Raw genomic sequence first — 18,684 nt, 5'->3', positions numbered from 1 at the left:
TTAAAGTGTGAACATAATAGGATTTTTTTTTTTTTTTGGTCTTGAGTCGCTTAAATCATCCCCATAATAAATAGAAAACTAAACTGAGTCACAAATAGCAGAGAGAAATCTTTTTTCCATTAGCCAAAGCAAGGCAAATTATAGAAATAAAATAAATGAATGTAAGTTGAGAATCTATTTGACATGATCTTGCCTGGAGAACTTGTCAGTCTGCCTTTGCTGTGCTGTAGCATTGTTTCCACCAAGAATTAGGTCATTCAATAACTACCACTTCCCTGTACTTTTGCTCACTTTGTCATTATTTTTCTTAACCTGTTATTTTCCACATCTTAACCGTAAAGTATGTTGAGGGATAAAAAAAATATACCTCCTGGTATCTTGATTATGATGGTTAGAAACTGTGCACATTTCATTCCTATGCTGGTTTTATAGTATAAAAGCAGAAGCACTTGAATCACACCAAAACCTGCCTTATTATAGCTCCGTGTTCACAAATATACCCTAAATCTAGAGCTGACCTAAAAACCAAACGTCTTTCAATGTTGTGTTATGCAAAAGGTTAGAAGTATTTAATTGAAGTTGATGAGCTATAGAGAGCTTTAATCTAAATTACAACCATGGACGGCATTTCGTCTTAAACTAAGCACTAACCAGCAGGTATTCATGAGGGTAGTCAATCATCTCTTCAAACACAGAAGAGAAAATACTGGTAACTGGAACCACAGAACCACTAATTGAGACTTCTCCTCTAAAGACAGCTTTGATAATACAGGGCCACCTGGTAGTATATTGAAATATTAAGTGACTTCATGCACAATTTATAAAACTTAATGTGCTTGTTTTGCATTCCAACCAGTGTTACTAACTTCAGTGGCTTTGGTTGAGAGTTCTGATTTGGGAGGTTTTGTTCTATTCTCTCAGTGGTGCTAAGTTACTCCTTACATTATTTTGCAAAGTGATCTGACAGACATTAGAACAACAACAACAGAAACCGAAGTGGCCACAGTGATTGATGTTGTTTTTATATTTGTTTGATAGAGCAAGTGTGTACCCTACTTGCAGTGAAAATAACGGGGAAAACTTAAAAGAATCAGGAATTGTGTGTGGGCACTAATGTGTTTATTGAACTTTTTGAAAACAGTGACACTTGGTGACATCTTTCCAAATCACAGTCATTTTATTTAGGCTAGGAAAAATGCAGAATACATTCAAAAGAGTCCTAATTACAAAATGGTTTCAATTGTTTAATTATAGAGTAAGCGGTATTGAAACAGAATTGAATTTCCAAACAATCCAATTACCATTGGCATCCCCTCTATGTTTAAGCAGTTCTTAAGAGAAAATAGTAATTCCTGAAGAAGAGGGCAATAGGATTTATTTTAATGAGTTAATATAAATATATTCTACCAAAAACTAGCTGGTATGATGTTATGTGCGTATCATCCCAGCTACTCAGGAGGCTGCAGTGGGAGGATTGCTTGAGCCTGGGAGGTGGAGGTTGCAGTAAGCCGAGATCACCCTACTGCCCTCTAGCCTGGGCGACAGAGCCAGACCCCATCTGAAAGAGACAATAAATATTTTCAAATAAAGACTAAATGGAAGCTAATACTTTAAAGTGCGTAAACAGAATATGTAATATTATGCTCATACTTGTAGAATCCACAGTTGTTCAGAAAGTATAATTTTATTAAAATAAGAAAAGAAAATGGACAAACCAAAAGATGAAGAATAAGGAAGTCTGAGCTTGGGTCACTAACTAGCTCGGTCACCTTGACTCTGAAAACTCGTTAGTTTTCTCTGCGGTGATCTCTTTCATTTCTGACTTCTAAGAGTTATCTCTAGCATTGGTTTTATTTCCTGTACACAACAGTCTAATGAAGCTGCAGTATCACTATTTTACTAAATATATAGGTATTCCCATTTATAGATGAGAAAACTGAAGCTCAGACAGGATTAGCCCAGAGTCACACAGTATGTAAATAATATAACTCTCTAGAATCCAGCTCTTTTGATTTCTAGTCTGGGGCTTCATTTGCCCACATCACTAATAATACTTTCCTACTGATGCAGGATGTGACAGTGTCTTAAGTTACTTACCATGGATTGAAAAGCCCAATCTTATCTTTTTACCTAAAGATCTGTTTTGTCTTTTGGCATTAGCCTATGGGTAACACAAATAGATTTTAGAACTTCATTTCCTATTTCCTATTTCATTTCCTATTTTATGGCATGACTAACCTGAGGCAGGGACACCATATGGGGAATCATCAAATCCATCATTCAAGTAGATCAGACTCATAAGATTGCAGAACAAACATCAAGTGAATGTATACCTAATGATAATACAGGTGATCTGCTTACCTCAAATATTGTTTTATGTATCTTTAATTTCTTATTAGCCAAGGAATATCGATTAGTGGGACGTTATTTATTATAATGCCTTGTAATTTGCAAAAATTAATTATTGCAGTCCTGGGTAAAAAAGAGGTAGTTTTTCTAAAGTATAATCAATCTTCACTGCTGCCAGTACTATGTTTTCATTAGTAGGATTGTAATTAACATTTTGTTTTAAAAGCTACATTGACATGGATTTGTAGAAAAGTGTTAGCCAAGTCCAAATATAAAGCAAAATTAAAATGCTGCTTTTCAATTCTATAACAAAGACAAGACATTATAATAGATACGATTGCCGGGCGCGGTGGCTCAAGCCTGTAATCCCAGCACTTTGGGAGGCCGAGGCGGGTGGATCACGAGGTCAAGAGATCGAGACCATCCTGATCAACATGGTGAAACCCCGTCTCTACTAAAAATACAAAAAATTAGCTGGGCGTGGTGGCGCGTGCCTGTAATCCCAGCTACTCAGGAGGCTGAGGCAGGAGAATTGCCTGAACCCGGGAGGCGGAGGTTGCGGTGAGCCGAGATTGCGCCACTGCACTCCAGCCTGGGTAACAAGAGTGAAACTCTGCCTGAAAGAAAAAAAAAAAAAATAGATACGATTATCTGATTATCTATCACGTGTCAAGAACCACATTATGGAGGCCCAACCCCCGAAGCTAGTAGTCATGATCCAAATTTACAGATGAGGAAACCGAAGCATTTTAAAAGTCAGCAAACTTATGTATGATCCATAGCTAATAAGTGACAGAGTTGAAACACTAATATATGTCACTCTCAAGGCAGCTGTTGTTCTCATTAGTCCATGCAGGCCCAGAGCAGCTTTCAAAGTCCTCATAGCCCTGCCTGTGTACATCAAACCTAATTCAAAAGTAGTGCCTTTTTGGCTGGGAAGATTGTCTAAGAATTTTGAAATACACATTTGAAAGACTTATGTTAGAAATCTTAGAACTAGAGATCTTCAGTTGCGTTCTTAGACTCCAGTCAGAATGAATTTTTCCAAAGAATAAATGACACAGAAATGATTTTCAGTGTGTTTCTTTGTTTGTTTAATCTCATTTTTTTAAGGTATGTGGGGAAGAATACTGAATAAACACACAGAAAACTGAAAACTAAATTTCAGTTTAAACAACAATGTGACCTTGAGCATTTCACTTAATGCTATTAACGGTAACTCTTTGGGGAAGCTGGACCCTTTTAATAATGTCTTGAACGTTTTAGACCGCACTTAAAAACAAAGAGCACTTACATGCTTTATTTGTACACTAATTTCAGAAAGTTCATGGATACACAATGTCTTTTCAAGCCCATTCTCCAGTTTAGGAGGAACCTATAACTTGGTGTCTTTAGTTGTTTTCTCATAAAACGAGGAAGTGTAAGATGGTTTCTGACCTCTCCAAAATTCTGAACATTGAGTTTAAATCCTGAGATCAAAAGATAATATAAATGGGCAAATAAATATCGAATCGTAGACACTATGAGATTAGCTTTTTCAAGGAAAAAAAAAAAGTGGGCTTATTCTAAATAGGATTATTGGCTACCATGTGCCTCTCACCAAAACAGATTTAAATGATTTTATCTATGAGAGAGTTAGAAGTGATAAAGAATAAACCTAGCATGTAATATGCATTCTTTAACACTAGGGCTTATGAATCTGATTTTTTTTTTTAAACTTAGTAAAATAGCGATCCATGCCTTAGTCGATTTGTGCTGCTAAAACAAGATACCACAGACTGGGTAATTTATAAACAATAGAAATTTATTTCTCATAGTTCTGGAGTCTGGGAAGTCCAAGATCAAGGTGACAGTAGGCTCGCTGTCTGGTGAGGGCCCAGTCTCTCTGCTTCCAAGATGGTGCCTTGTCTTGCTACATTCCCCTGAGGGAAAGAATGCTGTGTCCTTATATGGCCAGAAAGACAGAAAAAGGGCAAACTTTATCTTCAATCTCTTTTATAAGTATCCTCATCTTACCCATGAGGGCTCTGCTCTGACAACTTGAGCATTTCCTAAGTCCCCACCTCTCAATACTATCACATTGGTGATTAAGTTTAACATACGAATTTGTGAGAACACATTCTGATCAGAGCAGTGTGTTAATTTTTTCTTATAGAAAGGGTCATATATTTAAAGTTTCAAAATTTAAATAAACTTAGTCACTTCATCTCTTTAATAAGTACCTTCTTAGAAGGGCCTCTGTACTACTCAAGAACCTATAAAGCATCCTAAGCTCTTCTTGCTTCTGCAGAGCTTGCTTGGACAAGTTGTTGTGCCTTGGTTTCCTTATCTGTATAATGGGATTATTAATAGTACCTACTTCCTACAATTACTACGAGGATTAAATAAATGTATGTAAAGCCCCTAGAAGAGCACCTGACACAAAGAAACTGCATGATAAATATTGATAATAAAATAAGATTATCATTAGTGCTGTGCATTTTATTATTACTACAGATAGGCACTCTTAACTGCAGAGGGAATTTCTTTGGTATATAATCTATGGAAAAATTAATACTATCCAAATGAGAAAGCTGCATCTATTTTAAGTATTCTGTGATGCAAAAGAAAATGCTGATGCTTGATAAATGGAAACCGGACCCATAGTAGCATTACAAATTTCAACAGGGGGAAGAATCTATTATTTTACATGGAAGTTTAAAATATATCATCTGCTGTTTGATTTGCAAAACAGGAACAATTCAAAAAAATTCCAGCATAAATAATATAGATGATATTGTGATAACTTGATTATTTGTGAGATGGGCAATTTAGCACCTTTAAGATGAGAAAGCTGCTCACATGAATCACTGCCTCTAAGATAAATACAGTTAAAAATAAGTAAATAAATAAAGACAAGAAACTGCTGCTATTCCTTCTGTAATACTATCCATCATTTGCCACCACACTAGTGCTCTTGTTTCAGCTTTGTCTTAGCCTCTCTTCTGCAGAGTGTTCTGTGGGTAAGTCTACAGCGATCCATTTAAAACAGCTGTCACACATGCTAAGGTATTCTCCAATTTCACATTGTACCCATGCTGTGAAGTATCTTTTTCTTTTCTGTTTTTGGGCAGGGGGCATATCTGGTAACCGGATGTATTTTCAATAAGTAAAAACAAAACCAAACAATCCTAGGAAAATATGTTAATACAGTCTATCCAGCATCTTCTAATGGAGTGTTATAGTGAATATAAATGTTCCATATGAAGTTCTAACATCAAAACAATTTCAATTATTTCATCCGATGAACAAGTCCATTGATAGCTGCTGTGTGCTCTTCCCCATACAACCTCAATAAATAGGATCCCCTTTTTGCCCTCTGGATTTCTCTCCCCTCTTTCCCAGTCACTAGTGAGTAGTTTGTTGGCACCTGGTGTTTGTTTTATTTTGCTCTTGAAATTCTGTTTAAGGTACTAAAGGAAAATTGTTAGAATGTATACCCTATCCCTTAAAAAACTCATTTTTTAAAAAATAAATCCCATCCAATTATTGGTTGAGTTCATTTCTCTCATACTGTTCAAAACATCAATCATTGATTTAGGCTTATAGCATGATTTCTGCAGCATTTTCGGTCTTTCTGTTTTCAAGTTAATTGTTTATAACTGTGATGAATTTCATCACTTTATTTCAGGGTACCTTTTCAAAAAATACATAAAAGCAAGTTTTTTTTTGAGACGTGGTGAATAGACAAATTTTTTATAGCTTAATTTGTTTTAAATAGAAAGCTAGATAGCACTTAATCGGGAGACCTGCAGCAGTTTCACAGGATGCTTGCAGTCTGTCTAAAAGGTATCTAATTTGAGCTGTGTAAATGGCATCTTTCTCTTTCATGTAGCCAATCAAGTGCTGTTATATCTGTTATTCCCTAGTTCCTACCTTAGACTATACCTGCTGATGTTTCTTACCCAAAAAAGAGAAAAAGCATTTTTAAAGGATGGCTAGGTGTGCTGTTTTTTACTTTACTCTTGTTCTCAGAAAGCTAATCAGAGTGAAATCACAAAGCTCTGAGAGTGAGTTTATTTTTATCTCTGTTGTCTTTAGCTCACTGAAGTTATTTATTTTTCCCATTTTTATTGAACATCTATGCAGCTTACTCTAATGAATCTACACTTCATTACTCTGAGGCTGTAGAGAAACCTACGTCATCTATGGCTCTGTTGTTAGAATATAGATACAGGAAGTAGATTGCTGGGAAAGTGTAAAATAACTGCTCTCATCCTGTCTGATAACTTTTTAAAATGTAGAAGGCTGAAAGGGGCCTTCCAGATTTGGAATTACTTTTTATCAGTATTTAAGAATAAACAGACTTTTTCCATTTGTGTTTATCACATCAATATAATAACTAAAATCCATATGATATTTTGGAAATTTCAGATGTATTCATTCTTTTAATTCTCACAGAGGTGTTGGTCCCAAGACTTTTTAATTATGATATTCATATTAGTGATGAGAAGAATGAGCCTCTGAATGTTTCCTACATACAGAGCTTCTGTAGCCATGTCTCATGCTTGAGTGTGACTACTTCATTGCTTGATGAACCTCTATAATAATTGCCCCCTTATTAGTATAAGCTAATTGGACCACAACTCCATGATGTGGCTCCACTTCAGTGGCCTAACATCTGCTTTATTTTAAGGCAAGTTGCTATCTAACCATAAAGCATGCCCCTCTATCACACGTGATGACAATTACCCAACTCATGTTGCTGATCTTGCAGTGTATTCAGAGACATTTCAATCACCCATCTACTTTCCTGAGTCCATTCTCAAAAGCCAGCCTCCTCAGCAGTGTGGGGGTGTAGAAAATCAAGTAGAGGAAGACATACATTAATGACGAGTTGCAGGTTGGGTTCACATACTCTGAATATGATCTGTTTCTCCATTAGCTCACTGTGGGGTTGAGCTATGATGCCTAAAAAACAAGGCATTCTTTTTTTAAACAAATGGATGTGTTTTGTAGCAACATGAAAAGACTGCAGCTATATCAGAGGATACCCTGGCAAATAATAGACCATGTCTTTGCAATAAATGTTTGCTTTATTTTCTGTGTTGCAAAAAGAATCCTACATGTCACCACGTCTGATGCAGCCATGGATGGCTGTCATTGTACAAGTGAAGGGTGGGAGGAAAGGCCTGTGTCCTTTAGAATTAAATCCGTTTACTTGGTAAGTTTTATTAGATATTGTTTTCCTATTTTCTGTTTTCTAGTTTTGCTGGTGATAGCAAAGTAAACATCTTTGCCCCATTGTTAATGTTTCTCCATTACCTCATTGTTAATGTGGCAAAAATTGCATTCTAGGTCTTAACCAGCAATACAGTATTGTGATGCTTTCTTGTTTGTGTATTAGAGTAGAGGCGGGGACGTTATTTACCAAATAAAAGGTAGCTTTTGTGCTCTGTTGGGTCTTGAGTACCTCTATCTTACAACAGAGAACAAACTGGTTTACCAGAAAGCAATTTCTTTTTGACACAGTCCTTACTTCATTAGGGGTTTGTAGAACTTAAAGAAAACAAAAGTACCTGGGATTTGAAGCCATTCTGTGAACTGGAGCAGAGGAAGTTGCTCAGCTGAACACGCATCTCCATCTCAGCAGTGCGGCAGCATCCACTGGAGCCACGGTGGGATTCTGCCTTCCCTCCAAGGCTGCCTTGTGGTTATTCTCACCCCTGAAAGTCCGAGGCGAGCTTCTTTCCATGGACAGACCAGCTAGTACCACTGCTTCCTCTTGTTTTTTTGTTTATTTTTTGCTCCATCAATTTCCAATCAAGCTATGAAGTAGCAGCCTCACTGAAAAATCTCATCTGAGCACATCAAAGGTAGAAGCAATAGGAATCAAAGGTAGAAGCAATAGGAATCTGCTTGAAAGAGCATCAGAGTGCATTCCTACCTAATCTGAGAGCCACAAAGCCTCTATTTATCTTAAAATAACTACACAGAGATTTCCAAGTCCAAGAAGGTTAAGAATAGCACAGAGAGACACCTTATTGTAGAACTCAAAGGACTTGAGGGAATCAGTTTGCCCAGCAAGCCTTGTTTAGCAAATAAGCAATTACAGGTCTGGAGAAGTTGAGTAACTGGCCGAAGGTCACAGAGTAAACTACCAGCAGCCCTAGACAGGAGTTCAGGTTTCCAGGTCAGTTTCTTTAAATTCTTACCAAGTGCTTGGTATTGTCCCAAGACTTCAAAATGCACACACAACTTTACCTACAGTGTAATGTAATGCAAAATTGTGAACCTTCCCCTTAGGATTACTTGATTTCACAAATAATTCTTGTACCATTTTGCATCCTGCTTTTCCACTTAATGTCAGGGCGTAAGGCTTTATTACAAACCCCTTGTCATTAACAACACAGCTTCAACAAGAGATATCTTTTCAAATCAAATTATCTTCTGACTTTAAAAATCAAATCCACAGCAAATTGGGTGTTTTTTTTCTTCTTGGTGGTTTTAAAAAATCCACGCGGCCCAATTATTCCAAGTCTATGTCCAGGCTCATTTTTTCCACTGAAACTGTAACTAGCAATCAACAGCAAATAAAATGAGAACCTAGAACTTGCCTATTTCTGTTCAAATTGCTGTTTGCTGTGGCTTGTTGTGCATGAAGAACAGAAGCACAGCTCTACCAATCACCTATCACCGTCTCTGCCGGTTTTACAGGTTTGCGTTTATAGCTCCAGGTTTAGTTAGCCCAAAACACAGAGACCCAGTATAAAGCATGTAAGTAATATTTTTAAATGCCACAAGAAAGAACAGTTCATTAGCTGAGGAAATACACTTTAACACAGCAATGGGGCATGTTGATGGAATATGATGTTAGAGGTTCCAGCCTTAGGTTTCTCATGTATAAGGTTAGAACGATAAACAGTTATTTATGGTGTCAGAACGACTGACATGACTGTTGCTAATTAGAGAATGCACATGAAACAATGCATGAGAAATCATGAAAACCCACTCAGTGTTATTTATGCGATACAGCCACGGACTCCTAGGGAAGAACCAGTCTTAGATGTAAGCTGTTCTAAGACCAGCTGAATCCAAGACAGAGTTTCTGCAGCAGGGCCGGTCTCTTCTAAGATTTTGCCTGTGAAGAGCAGAAGGCAACATCTTTGTCATTTTCCTGTTGTTTTAATAAGTTCTTCCCCAACCTAAAAAAAAAAAAAAAAAAAAAAAAAAGCAAGCAAACAGATAACCCAAAAAACAAATCAAGCACTGTTACTCTAGTATTGGAGGAAGATCTCCTGGACGCCGAGAACGAAAAGCAATCACCTAATTTATAGCAACTCTGTACTCTTTCAGTACTACATTTCTAGTTAAATTTCCATCCTTCATAATCCCAAAGGAATTCAATTAATTCTCACACACTTCTCTTGGATTAGAAGTACACTGTGATTAATGTTGCATTAGCAGAAGCAAATCATTTTTCGGAAAAGGCAGGGAATTGAAAATTAAATAAACAAATATGCACTACTTAGAGAAAGTCACCCCCAAAAAGTGAAAGAATGTTGTGGATCTAGCCTTCCAGCAGAAACATCCTAATCAAGAACTACTGAAGAAGCATTTCGTGGCACCAAAACATTTGGAAAGCAGCATATTGTTTATTTTCACAGTGTTGGTTGAAAAGTCTTTCTAAATATGTCACATTAAAAACCAGTCTCATCTACTTGAAATGGACTGCTGATTAACTTCAGCTTCCAATCTGGGGTTAATATTTTTAGGACAAGCCACCATCCTTTCTAAAATTTTTTTCCTTTATCTTTCTGCACAGTATGTTATATTGGGCTTTATGAATACAGGACTCATTAGATCTTAGAGCTTCTGGAGAACATAATCATCTCTCACAGCTCCACATTGCAGAGGACCTGTGAGAGAGAACTTACCTGAAATGTCTTTTCACCAGAGCGGGTAAAGAGATTTGCCAGAAGGAGGCTTTCATTCCATGTACTACTTTCTAACAAATTAGGTACCAAAATACAAAAGGAGCCTCAGCATTGTTTTCAGGATATAAAGCATTGGCTTAATAATTTGCTGTACCAGGTATTCAATTTTTTAAATTTTTCAATTACCTATTTTTCAAAATATTCATTCTTTGTTTTTCTTTGAGACACAGCCTTGCTCTGTTGCCCAGGATGAAGTGTGGTGGTACAGTCGTGGCTCACTGCAGCCTTGATCTCCTGGACTCAAACGATCCTCCCACCTCAGACTCCCAGGTAGCTGGGACTACAGGCGTGCACCACCCCATCCCGCCAATTTTTTAGTTTTTGAAGAGACAGGGTCTTTTTGCCATGTTTCCCAGGCTTGTCATGTCCTGTTCTCAAGAAATCTTCCTGCCTCAGACTCCCCAAAGTGTTGACATGATAGGTAGGAGCCACCATGCTGGCCTAATTTTTTATTTCTTATTTTTTGTAGAGACAGGATCTCACCATGGTGCTCAGGCTGGCTCAAACTCCTGGGCTCAAGTGAACCTCCTGCCTCAGCCTCTCAAAGTGTTGGGATTACAGGCATGAACCACCACACTTGGCCCAAAATCTTAAATTCTTAAAGCATTTAGTGGTAGTATTAATCCCTGGTGCCTAGTAGTCTTCAGGTAACATTTTTGTATCCTTGTCCTGGGAAGTACAACCATTATTCAGTAGCAGCCTACCCCCTCCTTGTAAAACAAAAATAATTTATTACTCAAACGTGAACAGTATGCAAAAAAAAAAAAAAGTTCATTACATAATAACTGATTACCATTTACGCAAAGCGGGTGGGTGGGTCTGATTCCCTGTCTTTGGGAATGATTCTCATGTGCATCTTCTCTGTCCTCAGATGCATCGTTCAGACACATTTGTTTTCCTTGATAAGGCAGGAGGTGGCAAAGGGCCTAGTTGATGCATTTTCTGAGTCATTTAGCCCAGATTTCTCCATTCTGATTTTTCTTGGAAAAAAGTTTTCTGGATACTTGCAGCTGAGTGAGGCCCTTAGCCAGAATCCTTTTTATCAGTTCTTTAATGCTAAATTAAAATTTAGAAAGTGGTTTTTTCCTGTTAGATGGATTCATTCTTGGCTCAGAACCAAATCCTATGGATATGTAAGATGTGTGTACTTTCTCATGTTTGTAACCTGAGAATTTTATTTAAACTGTCATTTGAATCTACAGTAATCTGGTGTTGGGGAGGAATAGGATCTTTATCAACAAAGGGCTGCCAAAACCCCAACTGCTTCTTGAGTAGCTGTAATAGATGAATAATGTTACAACCAACCGTGCATTTCAAGTTTTGCTCAAAAGGCTTTTCAGCTAAAGCTGGTGGTATTCCATATCCATGTGTTCATCTCAGAGTGCAGTAGTTTCCATCTGACTTTCATTACCTTTCTTGAGAGGATCAGCTTTACAACTGGAATCAGAAAAGCAGTCTAAAGTCACTGCAAGTGGCAGTCAATGCAATCTGACAATTTTAGCTTGGGAACATATATTTCATTATAGAGAAAGAAATAGTTACCCCATAATTCAAGACTCATATTTCCCAGGGATAGGAGGGATTGTGCAGAAGTTCTAGGGCTGTCTCCCATATCATACAGATATTCCTGTAATGTGCTTGTTTCCCCCTAGAGATAGCCAACTCATTACCTTCCAAGGACATTTACTCATTTTTTGATTCTGGCCATTTGAAAATACTTTATTGTCTTAGAGATGAAATCCATGTCTCTGTAGTGACATCCTTCAGAATTTAAAACTTGGAACTCAACTGAGTAAATCTAAACCTCTCTTCTTAATCTCGCAGGCAGCTCTCGTCCCCAGTTCCTATCATTTCCTTTGCTAGGCTATAGTATACATTCTTTCCCATATGGAGTAGCTTTGATTCCCTTATTCACTGTGGCTACTCTTCTTGGAAGAAGCTCAAATTTGCCTCTATCTGTCTTAAAGGCATGTGCTGATGGAAAACTAGGCTTTAAATCACAGTATCTACGTTAAATTATGTCTCTGCTACTTATTAAATGTTGGCGCTGGGGCAAATTATTTACTCTTTTTTGTCACTAGGGTAGCAAAGGTGAATAAAAGAGACATGGTCAAATAGGCAATAAGCAAATTAACAAACAAGTTAATAAATAATCACAACCTGTAATCCATAGTGTAAAGGGTTTTCAAGGGAGTTCTGATGTATCAGAGTACTCCAGGGCCGGCCTTCCGGGATGGAGGCTGGGTGTTTTATGATGGGAAGGAGACAGTATATTCTGGTATATGGATTGAGCTAAGGAAGGAAGGAAGTGTTTTCTAATAACTGAAGCAGGCCAGTGTTTAGAGTTTCAAAGGCAAGGAGGTGAGTGGAGTGAGATGAGTCTGGGAAGTTGCAGAGCGTTGTAAGCAGTGTTCAGAGTCTGGATTTTATTTGGAGTATGAGGGGAAGCCATTGTTGGGTTTGAAGACACTACAGTGTCTGAAATAAATTTCTTAAAATTGCTCTCCTGTTAGATGGAGAAAAAACTGGAGAGGACAAAAGAAGAAGTTGGACTTCCAATCAGGACGCATTCGTCCTGATCCAAGAAGTTCCTGTACTGCTTAAAACAAATCACGAGTTTTAAATGAGACGCAATATTTTACAGACATAAAGATGCAGATAACTACCCTATGATTCAATCTGACTCCACCAACTTGAGCAGTTGGCTCACTTTTTTTAACTTCTTTGCACCTCAGTTTTCTTCTTTATAAAAGGATAATCATGACAGGACTTACTGCCTAGAGTTATGGTGAGAATTAAATGAGTTTACATAGGAGTTTCCTGTTAACTAAATCTACAAAGAATGGTTCACTGTTATGGCGTGTTCCACCCTTGCATTTTCAGGCTCGGGCCTTCTTTTATCTAGTTTTGGTCTGGGATTGGGGAAGTACATGGGTGAGGAATGTTACCAGATTGTTTATTGTTCTTTGCAAACTTTTTTTTTTTTTTTTTTTTTTGCCGGTGCAACAGAGAAAACCAACAGTGAGAGAAAAGGTGTTGTATGAACCATCTGTTGTATTTTTTGTTCTTTGTCATATTAAGAAGACCTGAAACTTGTTTTCATACATTTTTCTTAACATGGTGGTTCTAATAGGACATGTTTTTAATCTTGCTTAAAATTCTACCTTCAAGATATTATGGTTCCTCTAGTGTTAGGTGGAACAGTAAGCTAGCAGTGCCCTTAGGTCATGTCCCAGGCTGTTTACTACTGTGAAGTGCTCACCTGGTTGAATAATACTGCTTGTTTTCCAGGAATCCCAGGAAGTGACTATGTGAATGCCAACTACATAGATGGCTATAGGAAACAAAATGCCTATATTGCAACACAGGGATCTCTCCCCGAAACATTTGGGGACTTTTGGAGAATGATATGGGAGCAGCGGAGTGCAACAGTTGTCATGATGACAAAACTAGAAGAAAGATCAAGGGTAAGAATAAGTATCCACCTCTTTCGATTTAAAAATTTTCCCTCAGAGTCTGTATGTTGTGTATTTTATTCTGTGCAGAATCTAACCCTTCCCTAAGGCTTAACTTTCTAACAGATAACTAATTATGAATGGGCATCAACAACTCTAAACAGTTCTTTAAAACTCTTCTGGGTCTTTTCAAAAAAGAAATTCTCCTCTGTTATTATGTGTGTGGTTATGTGTGTGGTTGCTAAAGGAAAAAAAAAGAGGATTATTCACAGGAATAGAAAACTTGGTTAGAGAAAATAAATATTAGCGTGAACCTCTTTCAAAAACACCATGGAACGGGAACCCACGGGCTTTGAGGAGAATCCCACCAATATGTACTTCCACTATTGTCAACTTTTTCTTTCTTCTAATCTGCAGTGTAAGACTTAAATTCTTTGAAAGAGGCTCTTAAATTATTTGCATTAGTATGAATTAAGTCGGGGCAGCTGGAAAAATGATGTGGCTGAATACACGGCTGAGAAAACACATAAATGCATAGCAGGCACTCTGCTAGTTTAAACTTACCCAAAATGAGTAGATTTTAATAATGGAGTCATTGCTTGGTAATGTCTAAGAAAAGTTTTATTCATCATATGGGTCCAATATTAGGGTGCATGGCACATTAGTTAAATGCTGTTGATTTGAAAGACTAGAAAATAATGGGTAAGTGGTGTACCATATTCCTGAGTACATGTGTACATATTGTAGCCATCTGAAGAAAATCAACCTTTAACCTTGAGAATTTAATGAAGGGGGTCTCTGAAACTTCATTGAAGATAGCAGATACTTCCATTGAAGTGTTGAGGACATTCAAGACAGAATTTGAAACTGCAAGTGAAAGATCTCTTTTACAGTGGTTACGATAGTTTCAGAAAGGATATTTAAAAGAGAGAAAGCCTGATTCCCTACGTACTCTATGAGAGTTGAGGTTCTATAAATGTTCTTCTAAGCTCAGTACATGGCAGTTTCTGTACGCCTAGGTGCGTATATGAGGGACAATTTAAAAGCTGCCCAAGAGATTTATAAGGGAAAAGCTCAGACATAAAAGAATATTTAAAAGCCACAACTATAACCTCAAAGGTGGGAAATCAAAAGCAGTGATATATGGTTGGTTTAGCAAACCAAAAAAGCAATTAGATCATTTCAAAATATCTGAATTGTATAGAGATGTTGAAATATTGTCTCAAAAGGGAATTAAGATAAAAATGACAGGCTCTGAAGACATCTGTCATACTTTACATGCAAACCCCATTCAAAAGATGTAAATGGATCTGTTCTCGATTTGTACTTAAGGTAACCCCTATATAACAAGTAATTTCTTTGAATACAGCTCTCCTTTCAAGCAATCCTTGGATATAATAGTTAATAACTATAACAATATCTAACATTACAAGAAACACTACTGTGACTTCTGGTTTACCTGTGAGTACACTGAGGTCCAGAAAAGCACAGAAAGTTTACCTAAGGTTGTTCAGCTACCAAAGTCAGGGCTAGGAATTGAAGACAGACAGTCTGGCTCCAGAACACACGTGCTGTACCATCAGGCCATACTGCCTGTTGACACTTCTGTGAAGCTGAGACAGCTGAACTATTATATTATGGCATGCATGTAAATCCAACCTACCGGGTCTGTTCTGCCTAGAGATAACTGCTGGTAACAAGCAGTCATTTGCAAAAGCTGTTTTCAGTAAAACACACATTTTATCTTGACACTGCAGGCCTTCATTAAACTGTGCACAGAAACTTGTTTTGAAATAACCAAATGAATTTCTGCCCCTTTTTCCCTAATTGCTTCTAATAATAAAGTTAGTTCTAACTGGCCCCACTGCCACTACACCATCTGATGGTAATGAGCAGTTCTTGGCGGAAGGCACTGTGACTTAAATACCTACAGTTTATCTTTCTGTTGCAGGCTACCTTCCCTCCCAACCCCCCTCAGCCAGAGGAACTTATTTGGAAGTTGCTAAATGAACCTCTGTTTGCTCCCTTCATTAATTACTCTTTGCTCTTGCAGGTTAGCTTTCTCCTTTGTTTAATGGCCTAAGGAGGCCAATTAAAATGCTGTCTCGTGATTTTTATTCTGTAGTGGTTCAGCCTGTACCCAGACTTATGATGACCTGCATAAACCAATAGGCGGTTGGGGATTCTCAGCCACCACCGATCTGACATTACACAGGAGGCCTGGACCCCAAGGCCCAAAAGCCCTTTGTTCTCCAGTCTAGAACACTTGGGACTAAATGACCAAATGTCCTGGTGAGATTTAACACAGCACTGGAGCCTCGTATTATCTCATCTGCTCTTCCATTTTCCTGCCTCCCCTTATTCCCATCTCACTCTTTCCCTATACAGTTGCTATTACTTAAAGCAGCCAGAAGAAAGGGGAAGCCATTCCTGGATTCCCAAACAGGAGCTTGAATTGGCTTTCACTTTAAAAACAATGTTAAAATAGGGAGTGAGTTGTTAAGGAAATCTAGAGCTCCAGACTTTAGGAACGTGGTGGGTTCTGTGGGCTGACCTCGGGACTCAGTGAATTCCCAATTCCCAGCCGCCAGCTTCAAAGCAGACATTTGAACTAGCCTGGCCCTATGAGGGGAAGTGCTGCTAGTCTTCCTCATAAAGGGAGGTGGTCCAGGTAGTTTAAACAGATCACCTCTCTAAGAGCTGAAGCTTGAAATGTCGTTATTTATATTAAAGCTCAGGTTCTTAAAATAATATTTATTCCCCTGGTACATTAAGAAAACATGTGTACATGTTGTAAACGCTTCTGTGAATTGGAAGTATGCTAGATGCCACTGACCATAGATTTGCGGCAGGGAAGAGGGGAGAAGAGAAGACAGCTTGATATTATACAAGACTGCATGGGGATACCATGAGAGGGGACAGCTGCGGGACAGTTCCGAGTACGGCACTTTGCAGTCAGATGTCTGAGTTCAAATGCCAACTCGAGTCCCTACTGTGTAACAATGAGCAAGTTTACTTGACTCCTCAAATTCTCATTTTTTCCTTTATTAGATTATATGGAAGGGTAATTATGGGTATTGACTGAGATAAAGGATGTGGCAAGGTGGCTCAATGAGTCTTAAGTGGTATCATTCGGTAAAGCAGTTGCAGGGGTTTACAGTGACAACTTCTGTTTCCCCAAAGAATGGCCTCCAAATAATCCAGTCTTTGTTCCCAAATGAAAAGAGTTTGTTTCTTTGTGGTTGATGATTAATCCCAACCTCTCCAAGTCACTGAACATAGTTAATTCTCCCCACATTTCCCAGTGTGGCACATCCATGCATTTTGGTCAAGAGGAGAGTAGATCTCAGACCATGAGATTCTTTTCCACTTGGTTTTCCCCAGGACAGGATCTCCAGAAGGGAGATCAGTCGGGGAACAGACCAAAATAGAACATTCTGGCTGCTACACTGACTGTAATACAACATGAAAATAATAAGGGACATAGACAAGGGTTACATGTAGTGGTAACTGTCACTGAAGATATGTTTCCTTATGGTTCAGTTTTACATTCCCTCTCCCCTTTTTTGGTTATTTTATGGTACTAGGGAATTCTCCTGCCTTAGAGCCCATCTCTCTTTTCAGGCTTTCTGTTTTGCCTCAGCCTGGTTCATGCAATTTTGTTTTTCTTTTAGAGACAGAGTCTTACTCTGTTGTCCAGGCTGGAATGCAGTGGTGCAATCATAGCCCACTGCAATCTAAAATTTCTGGGCTCATGCCATCCTGCCTGAACATCTGGGACTACAGGCACACACCACCACCCACAGCTAATTTTTAGTTTTTTTGTAGCAACTAGACTGTCACTTTGTTGCCCAGGCTGTTCTCAAACTCCTGGCCTGAAGCAGTCCTCCCACCTTGGCCCCCAGAGTGTTTAGATTGCAGGCTTGAGCCAGCACTTGCCTGGTTGGTTCACTCGTAAGTTGTCACTCAGATCTGAGTTTTATCAACAGCACTTGTATTAATACATTTGGTGAGTTAGAACAGCTCACTGAGACAAAAGCCTGCTGGGTTCCTCAGCAGGTGTTAGAAGTTTCCCTTTCATCTTTTTTGAGAACTGATCATTCTTAGTATTTGCATGGCTAAAGAAACCCTTTTAAGTGTGAAGTATGACTTGGGACTTAAGTTGATTACTTGAAAACATGAGTTCTTTGATTTTCAAATGCCATTATTAGCCTTCACATGTGGCCTTTAAACAATCCCAAACTTAACTGAGAAGACTCTTTGCCTGGTGTATACATTCAACTATCAACCCTGAAGGAAAAGTCTAAGTTGAGTATTTCATATGAATTTCATTAGGGCATATAAAGATTTTTTTTTTAATGATAGAAAAGAGATTTTGAAGGTAAAGCGTGATTGCTGCCTGAAACACACAGATCAGTTCAAAACTGTTGTAGACTGTACTGTGTAATATGAAATACTGTTAGTGGGTTTTATTCCACAGTTTCCATCTTTATTGCCAAATCCTCTCAAGTTCTGCGTAGTTCATTGATTCTGTAGCAAGTCATTCTAGTGCCCTTGAATGTGGTTTCTAATTGTTTCCATGTTTCATAACATGCCAATAAGCACACACTCAAATTGGTCTGAGCAACCACATGGAAGGAGGAAAAAGTTTGGAAAAAATGAAGCACTTGGAGGGAAAGTAAAATGTATACAGCTGGGATTTCCACTCCAAGGATATTATTTGTGGATGGCTGGGGCACATGATTGGCAGCCTTGCCTGTAGACTTGGAATCTCCGAGGTGGGATTTGTCTGCTTTTTAAAGTGTACATTAAATTATTTTTTAGTGTGTGTTATTTAGTGTACTTTTTTTTCCTTTTATCTATCTGCTCTTGGCTCTCTCTTTCTCTGTCTCCCATCTTGAAGT

The 18,684-nt window shown here is 38.2% G+C and overlaps 1 protein-coding gene across 42 annotated transcripts in view; it reads left to right on the top strand.

Moving 5' to 3' along the window:
* The window catches only part of PTPRD (protein tyrosine phosphatase receptor type D), a 2,307,989-nt gene that overhangs the window by 2,225,115 nt on the left and 64,190 nt on the right, over positions 1–18,684 (top strand). For all 42 annotated transcript variants that reach the window (XM_074394799.1, XM_074394802.1, XM_074394800.1 and 39 more), the window contains one exon: positions 13,617–13,792. In XM_074394799.1, coding sequence (XP_074250900.1) covers positions 13,617–13,792 — 176 coding nt within the window. The remainder of the gene's footprint in view (positions 1–13,616; positions 13,793–18,684) is intronic.

The sequence above is a fragment of the Saimiri boliviensis genome, chromosome 2, assembly GCF_048565385.1.
Source record: "Saimiri boliviensis isolate mSaiBol1 chromosome 2, mSaiBol1.pri, whole genome shotgun sequence".
Classification (NCBI taxonomy): domain Eukaryota; kingdom Metazoa; phylum Chordata; class Mammalia; order Primates; family Cebidae; genus Saimiri; species Saimiri boliviensis.
The sequence above is the reverse complement of the archived record's forward strand: the minus strand, read 5'-3'. Positions and strand labels throughout refer to the sequence as shown.